Source organism: Rissa tridactyla, chromosome 14 (assembly GCF_028500815.1).
Source record: "Rissa tridactyla isolate bRisTri1 chromosome 14, bRisTri1.patW.cur.20221130, whole genome shotgun sequence".
In the NCBI taxonomy this organism is placed as follows: domain Eukaryota; kingdom Metazoa; phylum Chordata; class Aves; order Charadriiformes; family Laridae; genus Rissa; species Rissa tridactyla.
The window spans coordinates 1748378-1768801 of NC_071479.1; the positions used below are offsets into that span (position 1 = coordinate 1748378).

Here is a 20424-nt window from a genome sequence, read left to right on the forward strand (position 1 = left end):
GTGGGGGTTTACCCCGCCGCCATGGCGGGGTTGTGGGGCCTGTCAGGGCACGGGCCGAAGGTCACGGAGCCCTTTTTCCCCCCCGCCGATCGCCCCACGTGTGTTTGGCTGCTGAGACTGGCTCAGAGCTCGTTATTGCCGGCGCTCTTTGGCTGCAGTAAAGTTGCAAACATTGCGCAAAGCCTCCCTTCCTTCCAGCTGTTCCTGTGTTCTTCACAGGCCGTTCCCCCCCCCGGCTGCCCCTCTCTGCAGAGGATCAGCTCCCCTGTTTGTTTAAACCCTGCACCCTTTTCCCTTCCGCTCCACGTGATGCCGTGGGCCAAACATCGCCTTCATCACCCCTGGGCCGGCGCTGGGCGAGACTCCTCCGGCATGATCGTCGTCAGCTTGACGATCCGGGCGCTCGTGATGCTCCCCTTGGGGTTCTGCTGGCCGTCAGCTTTCCAAGAGGTGAGTCTGACCTCCAGAAAACTCAAGTTTCCAGGAAGCCTTTTGTATTTCTAGGAAAAAAAAAAAAAAAGAGACAACACAGTGTGTTCTAAGCCAAAATCCATCAAACCTCACTAATCAAGAAGATAAAGCTGTTTCCTCTGGGTGGCTGTTACGCAGCCCATGCTTAGCGCAAAATAAAGCCATGAGAACTTGGCATCGGTACTTGTTGTTTGCTGGCGTTCCTTCCAGGTTAGGTTCAGTTAAGCGATAGTCTTGTATCCATTTGTTTTTCCTAAAAAAACGTAAAGCTATTCTTCTTCTTGCAGAAATTTCTCAGCGCTTTGGATGCAGAAGATGTTTTCTCTTATTTTGGAACCAGCTCAGTGTCTGATGGTATGCAGGGCTCCTTCCTTGATTTTGGAACGCATCTGTCAGTTTATTTCTAATCCTGTACATTTGATAATGCTAAGAACATTTATTAATGAACCCAGATCTGACAAGCATTTAGCATTTCTGAGTCACATTACTCAGGGAGGCAATCCATGTTTCGGCGTGAAAGCAGTTGAAGAACTGGGTCAGTATTTAAAGTCTGCCAAGGAGGTATGATAAATCTTTTTGCACATTTCTCCTGCGGTCCTCGTTCTCTGTATTGGTATTTTTCTATGAGATTAACATATTCAGGTCTACTGAGGGGGTAGCTTTAGACTAAGAACAGCTTTAAGTGCACTTGATAATTTTTTTTTTTTTTAAATAAACACATGGAAAGACTAATATTCTGGGTCTGGGTTGATGGTAGTTCAGAATAAAGATGCATTTTAAATTCTCAAATCCTGAAAGCAAGAATGTTGTCTACTTGTGTGTTCACCAAGTGCTCATCCCAGTGTCTCTGTCTGGATTATGATAATTCTCACTCAGTAATACTTAACGTCTGAGGAAGTAAAACTGTCTCAGCCTTTGTTAAGTGAACTGTTCTCCTTATCGAGAGAGGAAAAGCGCCAATAAATCAGGAGCCAGTTTCAAAGCTGTTATTTGTTCCCAAGCAGATTACCCTCGTTTTGGAATACATGAAAGCATAGAAGTTCTTTGTTGACCTGATCGATGTTGATGATGATCCTGAAAGGCCACAGTTGTCATTTGGAGAGTATTTTTTCCTGGGGAGATAGATCATTACATTTGTTTTCTGTGTATCATTGTTTCTCGTAACTGTTCCCCTTGTTCTGGTCTTGCTTCATTTCTTTCAGTGCCTGAGTTTGTTTTTGCTGAGCCAACTTGTCCTTGTAAAGAAGAACAGATTGGGCTGATGTCCTGTCGGATTCAACATTGCTCCCTTGAGGCCTGGGGGGAACTCTATGCCTTTGAATTTCGAGAGGACCATGCCCTCCTTTCCTCTTCTTTTGTGAGCAGTCAAGTGGTGAACTCTTCCTTTAGCTTACTGAAGCGCTTCTCAGGCAGCTGCTTCGCAGGTGGAGACCCACTGCAACCTCCCGGGGCCAAGTGTAGAGTCACTTACTGTGAAGGGCAGTTGGTGAGTATGGACTAAACTTATTCTTACAAGCGTGCATAACCTTTGTAGGTTTGCAGCTTGATGCACTAAACACGTGTGAACCATGCGTTTAATAAATCTGAGCATTGCAAAGGAGAAACAGGAAGGATATGGGACACAATTGTCCATTGATAGCAAATGTCTTTGGAATAACTCAGAGATGGAATTTCATCTCCTTTAGCAAGGAGTCGTTGTTGCAGATGAGGAAAAGATTCATATCAGGCCTGTCAGAAGCAAACATATGGCCCTGCTGAAGGACCTCAGCTTCTCCAGACCCCACGTTGTCTTCAGAAGTGCGGCAAGAGAGACAAATACAGCAAGAGGTAATGTACGTGGAGAGGAAGCCCGGCTTGTTCTGCTTGGAAAAGCTATCTCCTGGTAATGGGGTTGCTTGCATGGGCTCAAAGGAAAAATTTGTATCTGCAAATATATGAGTATACTTAAATATGTTTCTCTCCTCACTGAGGTGTAACTGGTGTGTTTTCATTTAGGTATTTGCTATTTTGGTATCATAGGTGTGTTATTAAGGATGCTGGCAGGCAAAAGAAACCAAGAGTAGTGGGAAACCTGAGCAAGCAACTGGAGGAGCTGTCTTCCAGCTGGATTATTCCAGTCTTTCAGGAAAAGGGAGTGGATCTGTAGGACCTTTTATGTTGTCTTGCATTTTAAACTCTGTGTCCCTTTGTGCTGTTCAGCAGGGCGGTTTCCGTCTCGCCTGCAGAAGAGGGCTGAGGGAGCTGTCAAACATCTGGAGCTGATGGTCGTAGCAGGTCCAGATGTTTACTTGTACCACAAAGAGGACACAGAGCGATATATTCTCACCAACTTGAACATTGTGAGTAGCTTTCTGTTTGGGTTGCTGTCCCAGTGTGAGAGCTCACAGGCTGTGTCACGGGCAGACGGGCCTCTCTGCTCTTTCAGAGGTGTTTGTGGTTCCCTGCTGCTAGTACCAAGCGCTGCTTATGTGCAGGGTGTTCCCCTCTGGCACTGCCTGGCAGGCTTTCCCTTGTACAAGGAGCTGCACGAGGTAAAGTGGTTTTTAGAAGCTTTGGGGTTGTAGCCTTAAAGCCCATGTAGAAAACGTAGCTCTTTGTTGCATTACTAATATTCTTACATGCCAGATCCAGCAGCAAGAGCACCAGAGCCTTCCTTGATCCAGTCCCTGTACCTTTTCAGATCCACTGAATTAATCTTACATTTTACATGTCAATGTTTTATTTCTGTCACAGAATTTCTCTGTCTCCCTTTGCTATTATTAAGAATTTATTTATGCATTCTCTGTGTGTGTGTATTGCAAACAAGTCTTTAGCATACACTCTCCTACTCTATGAAACTGTTTTCCATGCAGATTTTTCTCTTCGCTTCAGTGTTATCTGACAAGTGTATCAACAGTTCTCATCTGTTGACAGATTTATTTACATTTGTAGTGCATACTTTAATGTTGTACTTCCCAGTGATTTTACAGTTGCCCCTTGTGGTTACCAGGTGTGTCACCTTTGGCGTGAATGTAGCCCTGTTATTGGGAACAGGTAGTGGGGGTCACCGAGGTGCCTTCTTTATTGAATCCTTTCTGTCTCTTAACAGGGGGCAGAGCTGCTGAGAGATGCCTCACTGGGTGCTCATTTCAGGGTTCATCTGATGCAAATGCTTGTTTTGAGAGAACCAGAGGTGAGCAGGGAGGCCTTTGTTCAAGTGTTGTCTAAGGGGTTGCTAAAAGCTGGATGAAATGCGCAAACATGTGCCTTCATTCCAGGCAGAGGTAAACATCACAACAAATGTCACCTCCTCACTGATCAGTGTTTGTGAGTGGAGCAAGAAGGTCAACCCCCAGAATGACTCTGACCCCCAGCACGCTGACATTGTCCTCTACGTCACCAGGTACCGAAGCTGCCCTGCCCTGGGAGGGGACCGGAGACAGGGCTGATGGTGTCCCGCTGTTAGCGCAGTGACAATGATTTGTACTGGGTCTTCCAGCAGTTGGGCATCACAGAGTCTTTGGAAATGGGTTGATTCTCCTGTTTGGGGTTCATTCTCCTGTCCTTAGTGTAACGCAGTTAGTCAGAGGTGCGGTTTCTTCAGTTTTGGAAGGAACAGGACTATTCCCCAAGCTCTGACCAGCCAGACTTGAGCGGACGTTGTGTGCTTCCAGAGCAGCACAGCCAAACCCACTGCAGCTTTTTGTGGGCAGAGAAGTCGAACAGTAACTGGAAGTGAAAACCCATTGGTATTTTCTATGGAAGATTCTAATGCTACTCTGACTCAGACATTTTGTCTGACTTGCAGGCTCCTTGCTTTAAATTGCCTTGGCTAAATTTATCGAAGGCAAACTTTTATGAGTGTAATGGCTTTGTTTTGGTGCTCTTTCTTCAAAGAGATGATGATACTGCTCTGTCTTTTGCAAATAGGATTAGGTCATTTTATTCCGTTCTGCTTGTCTGGGTGATGGGGATTTTTTAATGTAGAATCACCACAAATTTTGAATAGTGGGCACTCATGGGACCCTACTGCTACAGTCTTGCCGCAGGGAGCTCCGTGTGGCAAAAGACATGTTAGGTAGCTGGCAAAGTTAGATCAGGAAAGTGCAAATAAATTCAGTTGAACGTCTGGACCTGACTTTATTAGCTGCAGTGGTTCTTTGCGTTTTCTTCTGTTATCTGTCTCACTTATGTTAGGTTTGACTTGGAGTTACCTGATGGGAACAAGGAGCTACGTGGAGTGACTCAGTTAGGTGGAGTCTGCTCCTCCTTCTGGAGCTGTGTTATTACCCAGGACACTGGCTTTGACCTTGGAGTCACCATAGCCCATGAGATTGGGCACAGGTCAGTAAGAAAGCCCCAGATCAGCCCATTATGTTTTACTCGGGTGAAAACGTTCCCCAGTTTAAAGGATCTCGTGACATAACAGGGGGCTTCCCATAGATTATGCAAAACTTTTGGAAAGAGTTCCTTGCATTTCTTGCATTCTTGCATGCTCTATGACAATTAGAAACTGCAAAGAGGAGAGAAAACCTTTGTGACAACGGTAGAAGGGAAGGCTGCAGAAGGGGCTCAGCCCTTGCTTAGAGAAAAGAGGCTCTGAGGGACCCCGGCCTCTGGGTTTCTTCTCAGGGCACTGTGCTGCTTCTGTTGCAGTCTTGGAATTCCCCACGATGGCGAGGGGAATGGGTGCAGCAGCAGCGGTTACATCATGGGTTCAGCAGGAAACCACAACAGCATCGACCTCTCCTGGTCACAGTGCAGCCAAGAAGAGTTCCTGGCCTTTGTCAGGTAGGGGAATGGTCCAGTTCTGTGCGCCCCTGTGGGAGAGGTTCCCTGTGCTGGGGGCTTAGGAGAGAGCAGGGAAAGGCAATAAAATAGGACAGTCTTGGAAAATGAGGAACTGTGAAAAACTTGGGGTTTGTTTATTTCTTATCACTTGTGTCTGTTGCTGAGGTTAAACTCAGTTTTTGCTTCAAGTAACTGGAAATCACAGAGTAACATGCCTGTGCTGTGTTGGACTTCTCAGACACTAGCTCAGCCTGGAAATTTTATTTAAAATGTCAGAGCATCTAGGTTTAAACACGCATTGCGGGCTGTGAGCTGGCTGGGTGAGGAACAGGCATGAGTTTCTGTTTTAACTTCAGCAGCAGGGAACTGTGAGCATCTCCAGGCAGCTGCTGCAGCTAAATCCATCACAGCCCACAGTAAGCATGTGTTGTCTGGGAAAGCAACAGCCAACTCCCAGAATGAAACTCAGCACAAGTTTGCAAACATGTCATTGTCCTTACTGCCCACAGCTGGGAAAGTGATATTTCTTATGTTTCTATCAGCACAGGCCAAACAAACTGCTTAAATGACCTGCCGGACATGGACAGCAGCATCCCTGGATGGAAGCCTGGCTTGTACTATGGAGCAGATGAGCAATGTAAAATAGCCTTTGGGAGTGTTGCCACAGCATGCACCTTTGCTGACAGCAATGTTGTAGGTAGAAAGTTGGTCTGTCTTGCTAGGGGCAGCAGGGAAATGTTCTGGAACTGAGATTCAGGAAGAGGGAGCTGGGAATGCTTTTACTGTAAAGGGATGGAAGGTGCTTTCCTGACACGGATTTCTTGGCAAAAACCAAACCTTTGAAAGGATTTTAAAATGCTTCCCTCTCTCCATCAACTCCTTCGTCCACATAAGTCTCCTTTAAGGTTTGCACAGTGCCCAGAGCCTTCTGTCCGAACAGGGGCCTGGTGGCACTAGTGCTGGGTACACCAACTCAGGGCCCTGTCTTAGGGAGCTTTGGTTCATTGAATTCCATCAGCTTCCCTGCCACTGCCCAAGTCCCCATGTCTGAGCAATGCAGCATGGCTAATAGCTGCCATCTGGACATGTTTTGTTAATGAGGAAGCACTAAGGTGGGTGAAAATTTAATTGCTTCAGTTGATCATCTCCTAGTATTACAGCTGGCAGTGATGGTCTTTTGACATGCCCACAACTTTTGCCCAATAGCAGGAGAAATGGAGGAACTTGCTTGCATTGTTGGGTAGCTGTGGGAAACCAAACATCTGGGACAGGCACCATTTAAACGGAGCAGCTTTTGGGACTGCTGTGTTGATGAGCCTGAGTGACTCCCCGAACTCCCCGATTTTCTTGTCGCACCAGGACATATGTGAAGTTCTCTCATGCCATGTACAACCAGGAGACAAATCCAGCTGTACTCGGCTTCTTGTCCCCCTCTTGGATGGTACTGAGTGTGGAATCAATAAGGTAAGGAGGCTGCTGATCTGATGGTCAGAAGTGGGTGTGGGTGCTGTGGAGCTCATTAGAGAGCAAGACATTGGTGGTGGCTGGAAGGTACGTGGCACTCCCTGCCTTGGCCAGGGAGCTAAGGCCGGGCACTCCGGTCACAAACTAGTACCAGCTGATCTTGCTGTTTCCACCTTGTCTGTATCTCTGGAGTTACTTTGCGGGTCTATAGCCTCACATCTGAGCTCTCCTCCAGGGCTTTGCTTTCTACTTGAAATGGCCTCTCAGGTCGTTGTTTTAATCACAACCTCATGTTAGACTGTAATTAGGAAGGAGACTCTTCTAGCCTTTTGAGAGAAGGTGCCTCATTCATCGTGCGATTCTGTTAACAGCAACTGCAAAAAGATGGGGAGTTGTGCCACCCTTGTGGATCCCAGCCAGCCCTGCTGGCTTCACTGTGGTGCTGCTGCCGATTTTGTATATTCTTGGTCTTAGTGGTGCTCCAAGGGACAGTGCAGCTCTCTGGAAGAACTGAACCCAATGGCTGTAGTCCATGGGCAGTGGTCTGGCTGGAGCCCCTTCTCCTCCTGCTCTCGCAGCTGCGGAGGTGGAGTCGTGATAAGGCAGCGGTTCTGTAACAACCCCAGGTACGAGGCGGGGAGCTGGGCGTTTGCAGTGCCTCTTGGCCGACTCAGGGCCACGGGGTCTGAGTCTTGCTCTTTGCTTGGCACAAACCCGCCTCTATTGAGGAGTACTTTTCCTGTCATTTCCAGGCCTGCTTTTGGGGGACAGGAATGCCGTGGCACCAGCATCCAAGTGGAGATGTGCAATACTCAGGTAATGGAGCTGATTGCATCTTCTAAGCTTTTTTCTTAATGCCATTTGACCCTTTGAGAGCTGTATGGTTTTGGGACTTACTTCTCACAGCTGATTGCTGTGGGAAGGAGGACTAAAGATTTGTATTACAGCCGCCAGCTGTCTGACAACAGGAGGGATATTTGTTCCACTGTGTCTGAAGACAGCAGTATTATTTAATGGCATTGTTCACATGTAATCAAGAGTTTTTTCTATGCCTTCATAGCAGGAGAGACACTGAGAAAACAGTGACTCACTTAATGATAGTTTTCTTCAGAGGGACATTCTTATATTGTTCCTGTTTTTCTTATCCGTTTATTTTGTATAAATAGCAAAGATATCAGCTTCCAAACACAATTCTCTGCATATCCCGCAGCCTCCCTTTGAAGAGGTTTTCTCTATTTGCAGTTGTTTTGGTGTTTTACTTACCAGCTCTCTGCCCTTAGCTAGTGGGTAAAATGCTGTTTGGGATTCTGTGCTCAGTCACTTCCTTTCGTTACCCATACAATTCTCTCGGGGATGTAGGCCTGTTTGATGACCCAGCAGGACTTCATGGATGAACAATGTGCAGCAACAAATCTAAAGCCACTGTATCTCACTGTAGAAGCACCATCCTTTTATACCTGGACTTCTGCTGTTGGCTTTGCCAAAGGTAAGGAAAGACTGAGAAACTGTGGTTTCTTTGTGAAGGGGAGCGCTCACGGACCTGTCCGTACTGTGAAGTCAAAAGGGTGTTTCGTTGATTGTTTTAGTTTTCCCGTGGAACCTGGATACCCTTTCCGTTACTTGATGGTCAGCCACGTGCCTTTGTGGAAGAGTGACTCCTTTCTTCTGTCTGCCTCCTCTAGGGGACATGCTGTGCAAGCACATGTGCAGGGCCCTTGGAAACGAATTCATGGTAAGCCGCGAAGACAGTTTCGTAGATGGAACCAGATGCGAGCAGGATGACTCTGAGCACCGTGGGGCTTTCAGTCTGTGTGTAATGGGAAGCTGCAGAGTAAGTGACTGGGGAATCCCCGTGAACCTCTGAGGTGTAATCTGCACCAAAGGGGTCAGTTTACGAGGAGCAGGGGAAAAAACCCCAGTGTCCCAAACAACAGATCGAGCTCTTCTCAAATGAAGAGAGTTTTGTTCTTAGCTTATTGGATGGACTCTAACAATCTACTCTTCTATCTGTGCATCCAATGCCCTCTAGATAAGGCATTCTGCTAATTATGCAGTAAGTACATAAGGCTATTCATCTTTAATCCCAGAAGCAATTGGTTTGTGCAGTGGTTGAAGATACTTCATTAGCTGTTCAGTTTGCATGGTATAAATAACCCTATAAAATGCCGACCCTGTTGGAGAAAAGTTACATGATTTGAACATACAGGTCAGTGGCAAAATGAGGAGTAAAACCTGGGAATCGTAAGTCAACAAATTGATTGTTGCAGTATCGCTAATCAAAACTGAAGTTAACTTTTCTCCCCCTCTGGATTGGACATGAGAAAGGCATTCTTTCATGATGAACTTGAATATAACTCCCCCGCGCTGTCTGCATTTTAGTAACTGCTCGATGCTGCCCTGGTTGTATGTTTTCTGTTGTTTCTTTACATTCCCAGAAAACACTTTTAACGTTTTATGTTTTTCTCATTATCCTCGTGTTCACAATGTTTCGTAATGCGTTTCCACCTAACGAACAGCAGAGGGTGTAGGCATAATCTATTCTGATTTCTGCTGTTCTATTGGCGACAGTGATAAATATGTATGTTACGGCAGCATCCAAAGCTTGGGATCCGTTCCTCTAGCATAAATTCAGCAGTTGCACGTGTTCTGCTGCTAAGCCTGCCGAGATCCTCCTGTAGCTTTGTGTAAATTAGTCTTGTTCATGGGAATGAGGGTAGAATCTCTTTTCTGAGCTCCGTGGGATTGAAGGCCAGGCTGGAGGATGTGAGCTAGATTTGGGTTTGCGGGTTGGGGAGCTAATGATTCCTTTAGAACCTGCCATTCATGTTTACAGTTCTCCTGGGCTTTTTTTCCCCCCCTGCACCTCCAGAAAGAGTTCATAGAAGAGAGGGAGTGCAGAGCCTTTGTTTTAGGCCACAGGAGAAATCTTTCTGGGCTACTTCATATGGGAAAGAAAATGTCACACAATTAATGAAACTTGTGCTCTCAGCTAAGACTTTCCAATCCCTGGCCTTGCATACTGCTGTACAGCGGTAGATCTAGGCACAAATGAATCTCTGTCCGTGTTGGCTTCTTAAACTCGAATTACAAATGAAAAAGGCAGTTTCAGGAATTCAGGCAATGTTGCTTTCATTCACTTATTTTCTTCTCAGAATAGGCAAATCTTGACAAACTCTCCCCTTTGCTCAGGCTTTCGGGTGTGATGGCCAGATGGACTCCAAGAAAATAATGGACTCTTGCAAGGTCTGTGGGGGTGATAATACCACTTGCACCAAAGTGAGTGGATCTTACACAGAAGGAAAAGCTAAAGGTGTGTAGTCCTTACCCTCAGGCACAACGTCATGGTGCTGTTTGTAGGATACGTACTTGTATTAATGTTCAGTGTTCATAATCTTCTGTATGTGACTTCTTGTTTCTGGTTCTGCTTGATTTTATTTTATGGAGGATATGGTGGTGGAGTTTGGGGAGTCAACAGAGAAGACAGCTAAGATCTGCAGCAGGGAGGTAGCTGTTGTGTAGGCAGAGGGACTTTTTTGGTCATAGTTCTTCCCTGGACATGGACCAGAAATGTGGCCGTCTGGGAAATCCAGCAAATTACTGGGAGCTGGAAGCTGTATCAGATGCTTCATGAGATGTTAAACATCCATTTGGTAACTGATCTGGCTCTTGCAGTAACACATACAGATATTAGCAGAGAACATAAAAAGAACAAAAGAAAAATGAGAACGGGACGCAGAATTCAGTTCAGTTTTGTTTGCTGTGTTCACCATCCCTGTGTTCAAGCCAAGCTGATAGAGCTAAGGTGAGTGTGAATTTCGCCTGCTGGCCATCGCTGTTGTATCCTTATTTTTTTTACATTAGTTATATAACCCCTGTCTGCAATTAAACCAGTGCTGCCTGCAAGGCTTGTCCTCCAATGGATGGCATGCTAGTAAGGTAAAGAGGGGTTGATCGGTAATCCCCAGCCTTTTTAACAGAGGTACAGTAATGGAAGGCAACCATATCTTCTTTCTTTCCATCCTTCCAGAGTACGTTACATTTCTCTCCCTGCCTTATAATACCACCTTGGTCCATGTTACCAATCGGAGACCGCTCTTCACGCATTTGGGTGAGTTGGATGAAAAGGAGAGGAGGGACTTACAGGCAGGGCTGAAAAAAACCTGTAAAAACACGAAAATGGAATTCAGGAGGAAAGTTCTCGATGACGCAACTTGTTTCTTCTCAGTCACTTGTTTCTTCTCAACTTGTCACTTCTCAGTGAGAAGTGGTAGAAGCCATGCTCTTTGGGAAGCCCGACTTAGATCAAACTGGTTTTTAGCAAATGGGCAGTCTGTAGTTGCCAGCACGAGGCGATCCTTAACCTCACTGTTACTTTTGCTCCTCTAGCTGTGAAGGTTAAAGGAGTATATGTGGTTGCTGGAAAAGGAAAAATATCGCTGAATGTCACCTATCCGTCAGTTCTGGAGGACAGCCAGATCAAATACAAAGTGTTTCTCACCAAGGACAACCTGCCAAGCCTGGAGGAAGTCCATGTGGATGGGCCAACACAAGAAGAAATTGAAATACAGGTAAATTAGAATAGCAGAGTTGGAAAGGGGTCAGTCAGAACTGGCCGGGCTGAGTTTGTGTAGCTCTGCTGCGGTGCAGAATCGAGGTGTAGTACGCGTCATGTCCAAGGCCAGCGGAGGTGGTGCTAACTAAGAGTGATGGCGTTGCTCTTCTTGGGAAAGGTTGAGGATTGGCTGCCTGTAGGCTTTCTGCAGGTCTGGGGGATGGTTGTGTGGGGAGAAGCAGGCCGAGTTAAACCTTTTACTTGGCCTGCTCTTTTTTTCAGTGTCCCGTCCACAGAATTCACAGAGTGAGTGCCCTGACTGCATCTGGCAAGAACTGAGAGTCATAGTATTGAGGCTCAGGATTGGATGGAAAAGGGGGACTACTTTCTCCTGTCTCCATCCTGAGAAGTAAGTCTGAGTTGATTGGTGCATTGACCACAACTTTTTCTTTCACCAGGTCTATCGAACGTATGCAAAAGAATATGGCAATGCCACCAACCCAGACATCACCTTCAGCTATTTTGTCCCCAAAGAGAATCTGACTTATATGTGGATTCCTCAGCAGGGGCCATGTTCAGTGACCTGTGGGGAAGGTGAGACAGCAGTACTCAATCTTTACTTTTTACGGAGTAAAAGTAGGGCAGACTTCTAGTTTGTCTGGCTGGTAGTCACCTAGATCTTACTCCATGGGCTCTCGTGGAGAGAGCCGTTTCTTTCTTCCCGACTGAAAGAAAAGTGACATCAGTGATAGACACTTCGTTAGAACTTATTAAACAACTGAACTGAACTTAAAAGCAAATTGCAGAAAGTGAGCTGCAGTTGCCAGTGTTAAACTGAACCAAAGAAGAGAGTGGTACAGCTTTTGAATTGAATTAGCAAGTCAGCAAATGAGACGAATCATCAAAATGATAGTGAAAATGTTTGATTGTGAAGAGGATTTTTAAATAGGTTTTAACCAAACTTTTGGTTTTAAGACTAAATAATTTTCTCAGATCTTTAGAAGTTATTGAAGACTGTAATTTGAAGTTGGCTAAACATCAAAAGTCTAAGACCAGAGTGGTATCTAGTGTCTGACTAAAGCCTCAGAGCTAATTATGAAACTTCCTTCTTAGAATTCTATTCCTGTGCCGTGGCTAATCCTTTCTGTCTCCCTGAAGAAATCATAATGCAGATTGTAACAGATCACTCTGGTAGACAGTCTGACATCTTGTTTACCAGACAATACAGATGACACTGGCAAGCCTTGCAAGATTTTTGTGACAAGGATTTAGAAAATGCATTAATGAATACTTACGGAAGTCAATCTATAGGACTGGTTATGTCTGGAGAGCTTTTCTCCAGCAGGTTCCCCAGGTGAACTGATGGCTGAAACCCTGAAGTAAGGAGCTCAAAATGCTCTAGGGCTTCCCAGCTAATGCGGTCACAAACAAGAAAATGAAAGCTGGGACTTAAAATAACAGAAAGTTGAGGATCCAAGTTGAAATGGCATCTTGAGAGCTGAAAGTGATGCTCAGGCCCTCCTTACCAATGGACGTTATTTGAAACCAAGGAGGGTAGTGAAAAGATAACGTTGCTGATTGATTCTTGACATGTGCTTCTCAGGGTCACGCTCTTTGAGATTCAGGAATGCCTGTCTCTCTGTGTGGGTAGCTCAGTCACTGCGACTCTTTACGGCTTTACTTGTAACTTTTTAGAGTTTGGATTTTTACCTACTTAACCTGTTAAGTTCAGTATTGTTAAAAATCTTGTTTATAGCTGTAGTTTATGAATATTTCATTTTTTGCATGCCACAGGCGATGCAAGCCTGCAGTTTCTCTCCCAGTACCTCTAGTCTAGTTCTGGAAGTTGGTGATCACTTTGAGGACGTGGGCACGGTGCTGTCTGGGTACAAAGGCTCCATGATGTTATTACATGATTAGTTCTACTGAATGTCATTTGAAAATGGCTCGCTGCTAGAGCTTATTTTCAGCAACCTGTCCCTCATCAGTCAGACATCAAGATCATTAGAAGTAATTTGGACCAAATTATGATTGATATGCTTGTTCTAGCAAATGGCCAGTTTAGAGCAGTCTTTCCATTTTGGCAGTGGATTATCCATCAAACTTCTCATCTTCTGGGGTGTTCATCTTGGAAAGTCACTTTAAAACTCTTGAGGAAAAGTTATACCAGAGAGAAGGTGCTTCTGTGTTTATAGAAAGTCTGTATTCCCAAATACGCCGTTTTCCTAGACAGGTGATTTGAGTAAAGCGATATTACTGCATCGGCCTAGCGTAACAGAGGTGAGCTGTTCGCTTTGTTGATGACTTCCTTTCCTTTTCCTTTTGTATCCCAGGGACACAACCAGTGAATCATGTGTGCTTTGACCAGACAAAGAATGAAACAACAGAAGATGAATGGTGTCTGGGGCTCCCACAGCCCCTTTCGGGGCACAAGCCCTGTGCCATGGAGCCATGCCTGTACAGGTTGGTGTTCCTGGAAGCTCAGCTGAATTCTTGCTTCGCGTGTCCTTTCTCTGGCAGCTAACCCCGTCTCTGCAGTCTCATTTGCACTGCGCAAGGTGAAAAAAAAGGAGAGGTATGACGTAGTTTCTTCCTAATTATAATGGCTTAGTGGATCCCAAGCCATGTTCTGTCTTTCCTGGTCGCATGAGGTAATTGAGACGTCAGCTGAACGAATGGGAGATAGTCCTTCCAATATTTTACAGTAGTCTGCTGAATGAAGATACTTTGAGGGCATGGCCAGAAGATGTCTGCTCACATTCTTTCCAAGATTGCGCCATCAAAGATTTGATCTTACTCTGGAGGAGACCCTTGTGTTAATTAGTTTGGAAAGAGAACCAAGAGCCAAACCTGCCCAGGCATTGATCTCATAGACATTTTAGTGTTTAATAAAAAGTGATTACACTGTAAATTATAGCTCCTTAGCTTTTAGCCCTAGAGAGCTGTCATTGCAAGGACTTACATTTCCAGCAGTTGTCCTCTCAATCACATCCAGACAAGGCTCTTGAAGTGGAGAAGCTGAATACTCTGTATGACCCAATTCTGTGATCAGTGGCATGAGTAATAAACCTCCATGATCCAGATGAGAAATAGGGTGATACAATTACTTCCTGTTTAGGTGGAAGGTGTCTCAGGTAGATGAATGCTCTGCTGTCTGTGGAACTGGAGTTGCCCAGCAGAATCTGACCTGTGTTCAGTTTCGTGATGGATTGGAGACTGCTGTGGATGACAGCTTGTGTCCAGCAGAAGAAAAACCTCTCTCCGTTGTGCCGTGTGTGGTTAACATCTGCCCTTTGGGCTGGGACAAAGTGAGTTTATTGGCTTGGCTTATTTCGGAAGTCTCACTGGGAGCTTTCCATTTGTGATCCACAGGAGGCTACCAGTAGGAAGAACCACCTTATTACTGGAGTCTGGGAGGGCCGTTTACACCAAGGATGTCTGCTCAGTTAAAGGTTCTTCCTGTCATTTTAGACAGCTATTTCCCTCTTAATTTATGCTGCTGGATTCATCAATTCATAGTGGTGGTTTGTGTAGGGCAGCTGTTGACTATGTTTCTTCATTTCTCCTCGCAAAGTCCAACAAAACCAGAAACAGAAATAACCCCTGGTCTACTGGGAGATGCCTCACTGGCAAACAGAGAGGTTCTGACATGGTGGGGAGGATTGCTAGCAGGGAAAAGGGCTTCTCAGCTCAGGATCACTGGTGCAATTCCGTACTGGGGAGCCACTGCCAGGTTTACATTTAGAGGTGGGGAAGATACTGCTTTAGGCATCTCCAGTCTCAGGTATCTCTCTTCAGGTAGTGTGAATTAGACAGGGTTTGGCTGTTGGATGTCCTTAGCTATTCGTGGTACTTATATGTTCTGCAAAAATGGAGAAAGTGCTTAAATGTGCCTCTGTCTTCAGTGACAGCAAATATCTTGTAGGCTTGATCTGGAAGTATCCTCTGCCTTCATTAGATCGGGACCAGTGTGGAAAGCAGGTGCCAATGTCAGTCTGGGTCTTTTTGCTCTGTTCTGAGGAGGAAGATGCACACTTACTTCAGACTTCGGAGTCACTTGGGCATATCCAACTGGAAAATCAGACCGTGTATGTCTGGACCCCTGTAGCTGGAGAGTGTTCCGTCTCCTGTGGTAGAGGTGAGATCTTGCAGTGCTGCAGGGAAATGTTACTTGGCTGTAGGTGTGAGCTCAGTGCCTAGGAACCTCAGGAACCTGGTCTCTTCCCCCCTACAGTTCTAAGTGCATGTGTAGCTGTGCACACAATTTTTTTGAGTCTGGAAGCGGCAAGGGAGTTTGTCTCAGAGAGGGAATAGATTAGGGAGCTGGCTGGCTGCTGCTTTGTTTCAGAGTTGGGGGGATGAGTGCAATAAGTGTGCCTGGGGCTTGGGCAAAGTTGACTTGTTTTGTGCCCGCAGATGTGACTGACACTCCTTGGCTTATTTTCAAGCCTTGCGTGCATGCCATGCAGTAAGATCACTTTGCTTTCTAGGTAAGACTCAGCTACAGTATGTGTGTGTGGCTTTTGACACCAAAGAAGAAACCCAAGAAGAAAACTGTCATCCAGTGCCGAAGCCGGAGAGCAGGATGGAAGTCTGTGATCTCAGTCCCTGCCCACCAAGGTAAAGCAGTTACCAGGAGACAACGAGCCAGTGAGAGGTCTTCCCTTCCTCTCTCTATCTCCAGGGACACGGCAAAGTAAGGGTCAGGCTACTCTTGAGGACGTTATCTTCCTCTCCCCTGCTTGGAAAGCACAGACAGCTGCAAAAACAGTAACACTGATCCATACTCAGCAAATTAATTGAGAGTCTTTCCTGGGCTGGTATATTCTTAGGCAGAAGTAAGTGAAGTCTTTGGAGTTTGAGTCCAAGGAAAAACTGAAAACCTCTTGATCCCATATTGCCCCAAATCCATAACTGCAAAAGATGGTGACACATTTGCCCTGTTGTCTGTGAACATGTATGGTGTGATCTAGGATATGGCTCAGGGTTGATAAATTTGCTGTGGGACTGGGAAGCCACTGGCATCTGAACGTTTTTTGTGTGCTACAGGATGCCATTCCCAGGGTGAAATACCCTGGGTCGGTTTCTGATCTGACTGTTCAGTGGTGTGTGTTTTGGAGGGAGATAAGATTGTTTTTGCAGTTAAGCCTGTGTATGTCACCCTGGGGAAGACTGTAATGGACGCAGAGTAAGAATCAATGTATTTTTGGAGTCTGTGGGCTTATGCAAAATGTGAGTGCCCTCTGTTTGTGTCCAGCTCCAAAGCTGCTCCAGCCTTGTTTCGAAGGCTGCCTTGTAAGTGCCATAGGCAGCAAAGCGTGTGAGTCGGAGGGGTGAAGAAAGCTGCTGAGAAGCAGAAGGGGGAAGGATGCAGTGCATTTTCTACAGTGAGAGATAGTAGAGGGTGGGGATTCATCACTAACTTAATTTTTCTCCTCCATGTCCTCTGTCAGATGGAAGGTAACTCCATCTGGCCCCTGCTCCTCCAGCTGTGGGCTTGGCTTAGCCGTTCAGCTGGTCACCTGCGTGCAGATTCACCAAGGCAAGGAGATTCTGCTGGAGGAGCGTTTGTGTCCTGTGGCAGAGAAGCCCCTTACCAGTGTCCCCTGTGTCATCCGAATGTGCTCTTATGAATGGAGCTTCAGTGAGTGGACAGAGGTATCTGCTCCTGTTCAGATGCAGCATTTGGTGTCTAGTGCAGCGGGCTCATAGCCGTCCACTTGCCTAAAGCACGCGGTGAAGAAATACCACTTCTGCCTTGTGTATTTACTTCCCACAGAAATGCTAAACTGTTTCTAGGGATGTTTTCCACCCTTTCCACTGCCCTGTGTTTAGAAGCCATAGGTTTGCTTCCCATGTTTCTCGGGTTTTGGCTGCAGTTTAAAAATGGTCTTTGGCATGTTTTCTTCTGGAATGCCTATCTTTGTAATTTTTGGGAAGTGGTTCTGCAATTCAGAGATATAGTTTGGAAGATCCCATGGGAGGCGGGCCATCTTACAGCCGATGAAACCAGACCACTGAAAGGGCAAGTGATAGTTCACCATCGGTGAACAAAAGATCAGCCCCTCAGATCATGCCTGAGCCAATAAGTGTATTTATTTCTAAATACCAACTGAAACACATGTATAAAGGCCTGTGGGTTTCTTCCTCTGCAGTGTTCAACTTCGTGTGGGAATGGCATTCAGACCCGGCAGGATTTCTGCCTCAACCCGCTAACCCGTAAGCACGTGAACCCCATCTTCTGCAGGCACTTCCCCAAGGCCATTGTGGTACGTGGCTGCTCGGCAGGGCCCTGTCCCGAGCAGGCACTGGGGACCGGGTCCCATGGAGCAGAACTGCAGACAGTGACACCAGCCGCACATCTGATGGCAGCTGCAGCCGCCAAAGAGGCGAGATACAAGGACCTGGATCTCCCACTGTCTGCTGTGCCAGCTGTGACTCAGGAACAGGCAAAGGAGACCAGTGGAGGTGAGGAGGACACTACCAAAAGGTAGAGATGGGTGCTTACTGCATGCAGCTGGGTTGTGGTGACCCTCCTGCCATTCAGGGACAGGAGCGTGGGAGGGAATACTTCTGGTTAGGGGGGACAACATGCTGCTGCTTCCAGCATGCCATGAGCTGTCCGTGTTCTCTGAGCTACGAATAATGACTCCCTTCCCTGGGCGTCCCAAAGCTCTTCTGACTTGGGACCCCTTGGGACAGCAGCTGACTCTTCCTGTGCTTTACCTGGAAGGTGGGCACGCTGTTGGCATTTGTCTGTTCACGGTGCCAGTAGGGAAATGGGAACTGTGTTTCAGCAACTCTCCTTCCTTCTGGATGTGCTTCTCATCTGTCTCTTGTTGTACAGGTGTCTGTGGAAACCTCTTTCTTAACGCCACTGGGGTCATCAACATGACAGGTGTAGAGAGCAGCGACTGCACTGTGGCCATCGGACGTCCTCTCGGGGAGGAGATCACGGTCAGCGTCCTGCAGAGCTCCCTCAACTGCAGCGCAGGTACTGCCCAGGGATTTCCTTTTGGGAAACCTGCAGCTCATTTGCCCGTGTGCTTTTGGTGCCCTGAATGGTTCTCGCTGCTTTGAAGCCTGTGTGATCTCTGAAACCATTTTACAAGATTTTCTGTCCCAGCAAGTCTTTGCCAGACAGGACTAAATGAAGGTGATGCCTTTCCTCCCCCTGTATAATGGTTTCTACCTGTTTTGTTGATAGATATTGGATGAAAGGAGTTTATGGGTTTAAAGAAGCTGATTGCTTTGGCCTGTTATAAACTCTCTCTGTAATATACCCTCTTGCTGGAATTGGTACAGTTAGATTAGTTAACTGGGCTGTTTTCATGACGGATTTTGATAAGATAGGGACAAGATGCAGAAATTACTTGATTCCAGACCTATGTAAAATAGGTTCCAGCCTTTTACTTAAAGTAAAAGTGTTTCTAGTCCCGGTGCTCATCCATTCCAGGTGAGGTAGTGCTGTTTTCCGGGCGAATGATGTGGCGGACAGGCTGCAGGAAGCTCCCTTTGTCACTGATAAATTCCAGAACGAATACACTGATTGTGAAACAGCGCGTTTTGGTGCCAGGAAATGGAGTCATTCTTCAGTACAACAGCAGAACTGCAACTAAAAAATATTACCAAGGTACCCTACTGAAAGCTTTGCTATTGCTTTAGATTAAGGCGCTCATGACAATGCCCGCAGAATTCCACGGATCATGGCTGCCTGTGGAAATCTATGGAAACCTTGACTCATCCTTAGCATCTAATAAGCCCCTTCTTGAGGACTGTTGGAATTACTTGTGGATTACCCCTCTGTTTTAAAGGCAAGCCCTCTGCAGGTGTTTGCTGATGCTTGGAGGTTCCCAGATGAAAATCCTTAGAGAAACTTTTCTGCCTGTGTTTAATTTAAGTGATTTCTTTCTTGGAGATGCTGATTCTCTAAATCATTCTCTTTTCTGCTCCCTTTCCTCCTCTCAGACTGTGACAAGCAGCTGTTTGGTCCCCAAGGTGAAATAGAGAATCCTGTACAATTGCCCGATCAAAGGGAAGAAGTAGTGTGTCGGACCTTCATCAACGTGGCCCCTCGGCATCGCATAGCTATCCGCGCCCTATCTATTGACCTGGGCAATGAGAGCAACCACACGCATTTTAATTACGTCCTGGTGAGTCAGAAACCTAAAGGGGTTAGTTTCCATGGGTATGAACCCATCTCCTCATTAGACGTTTCCATCCAGATGCAAAGTTCAGTCACAAATCCTGGAGGGTCAGACTCTGATCTCTGTTTTGTAAATGTAGACGTGAACGAGCGCTACTGATGTCTGCTGTATTTATTCTGACCTTTGTGTAGGGCAGCTTTTCCCCGAGTGACTGATTTGCCAGCCCCCAGTATTTTGTGGGTACTTAACTTGCAGGCTGCTAGGATGTAATGGTTTGATCTTGCCTTATGCAGGTCCGTGATGTAAGCACCATGAAGACAATGGTGTTCCGTGGGAAACAACAATTCTTCTGGCAATCAACAGGAAGCCAAGCTGAAATTGAATTTCATGAAAACGTTAAGGATCGCCGAAACAGTTTCTGGGCTGAATATCATGCTGTTGAGCCCAAATAAAAGGGTCCAGGCCACTGTGCTGAGAAGGGCCCTGATCCACTTAGTCACTGGTGTCTGTTCGAGTCATTTAATCTTTTTGCAACTGCCTCCCCATCTACTGAGTAAGAACAATAATACCTACTGATTCCTTTGGGATCTCAGTTAATAGCTATAAAGGTTACGCAAAAGACATGTAACTACGAAATATTTAGCAAATGGTCCTCATACGGATTTTCTGTCTGTGTTGATTGGTATTAATGCAGTTTACATGTCTGCAGTTAGTGACTTGGGTGCTGAAGTCTCAGGGTCCTGCTTCTGTCGTACTCTGTGACCTTTTAGGATAGTAATTTGATTTCCGAGTGGCTCAGTGCTCCATCACAAACCTCTGTACACCTCTGGTGACAGTTGGTTTTGTATGGGAGGACTAAGTGACATCCGGAGGTTCCTCCCCAGCTACCCCTTCTGTGGTTCTACTATCATATAAGTGTCAGTGATACCAGTACTACTTTTCTATGGGAAAATAAAATAATTCTGTCTCTTAATGACGGGTTTGGTGCCAAGACGTATTTACTTAGATAAGAACGGTAGC

At 46.1% G+C, this 20424-nt stretch overlaps 1 protein-coding gene across 4 annotated transcripts; it reads left to right on the forward strand.

Annotated features, from left to right (window-relative positions):
• Window positions 1-21: 21 nt before the first annotated feature.
• On the forward strand, window positions 22-20365 carry ADAMTS13 (ADAM metallopeptidase with thrombospondin type 1 motif 13). Of its 4 annotated transcripts, none has more exons than XM_054220698.1 (29): window positions 22-450; window positions 759-825; window positions 1674-1957; window positions 2157-2298; window positions 2671-2810; window positions 3560-3643; window positions 3729-3853; window positions 4648-4794; window positions 5107-5241; window positions 5784-5934; window positions 6601-6705; window positions 7180-7331; window positions 7458-7521; window positions 8065-8191; window positions 8388-8536; window positions 9895-10015; window positions 10733-10813; window positions 11092-11273; window positions 11716-11851; window positions 13591-13720; window positions 14376-14565; window positions 15278-15395; window positions 15748-15877; window positions 16711-16915; window positions 17413-17725; window positions 18105-18251; window positions 18714-18890; window positions 19226-19410; window positions 19698-20365. In XM_054220698.1, the coding sequence occupies exons 1-29, from the start codon at window positions 22-24 to the stop codon at window positions 19854-19856; spliced, it is 4575 nt and encodes a 1524-aa protein (XP_054076673.1). In that variant the 3' UTR covers window positions 19857-20365. The 4 variants fall into 4 exon arrangements, with proteins under 4 accessions (XP_054076673.1, XP_054076676.1, XP_054076674.1 ...); XM_054220701.1 differs by having other exon boundaries at window positions 15281-15395; XM_054220699.1 differs by having other exon boundaries at window positions 2674-2810.
• The last annotated feature ends 59 nt before the right edge of the window (window positions 20366-20424 follow it).

Excerpts from the sequence above, each read along its gene's own strand:
- ADAMTS13 (XM_054220698.1), top strand. The coding sequence starts at position 22 with ATGGCGGGGTTGTGGGGCCTGTCAGGGCACGGGCCGAAGGTCACGGAG. Across the intron at positions 451-758 it reads GGCCGTCAGCTTTCCAAGAG|AAATTTCTCAGCGCTTTGGA; the intron begins GTGAGTCTGACC and ends TTCTTCTTGCAG. Across the intron at positions 11,852-13,590 it reads TTCAGTGACCTGTGGGGAAG|GGACACAACCAGTGAATCAT; the intron begins GTGAGACAGCAG and ends TTTGTATCCCAG.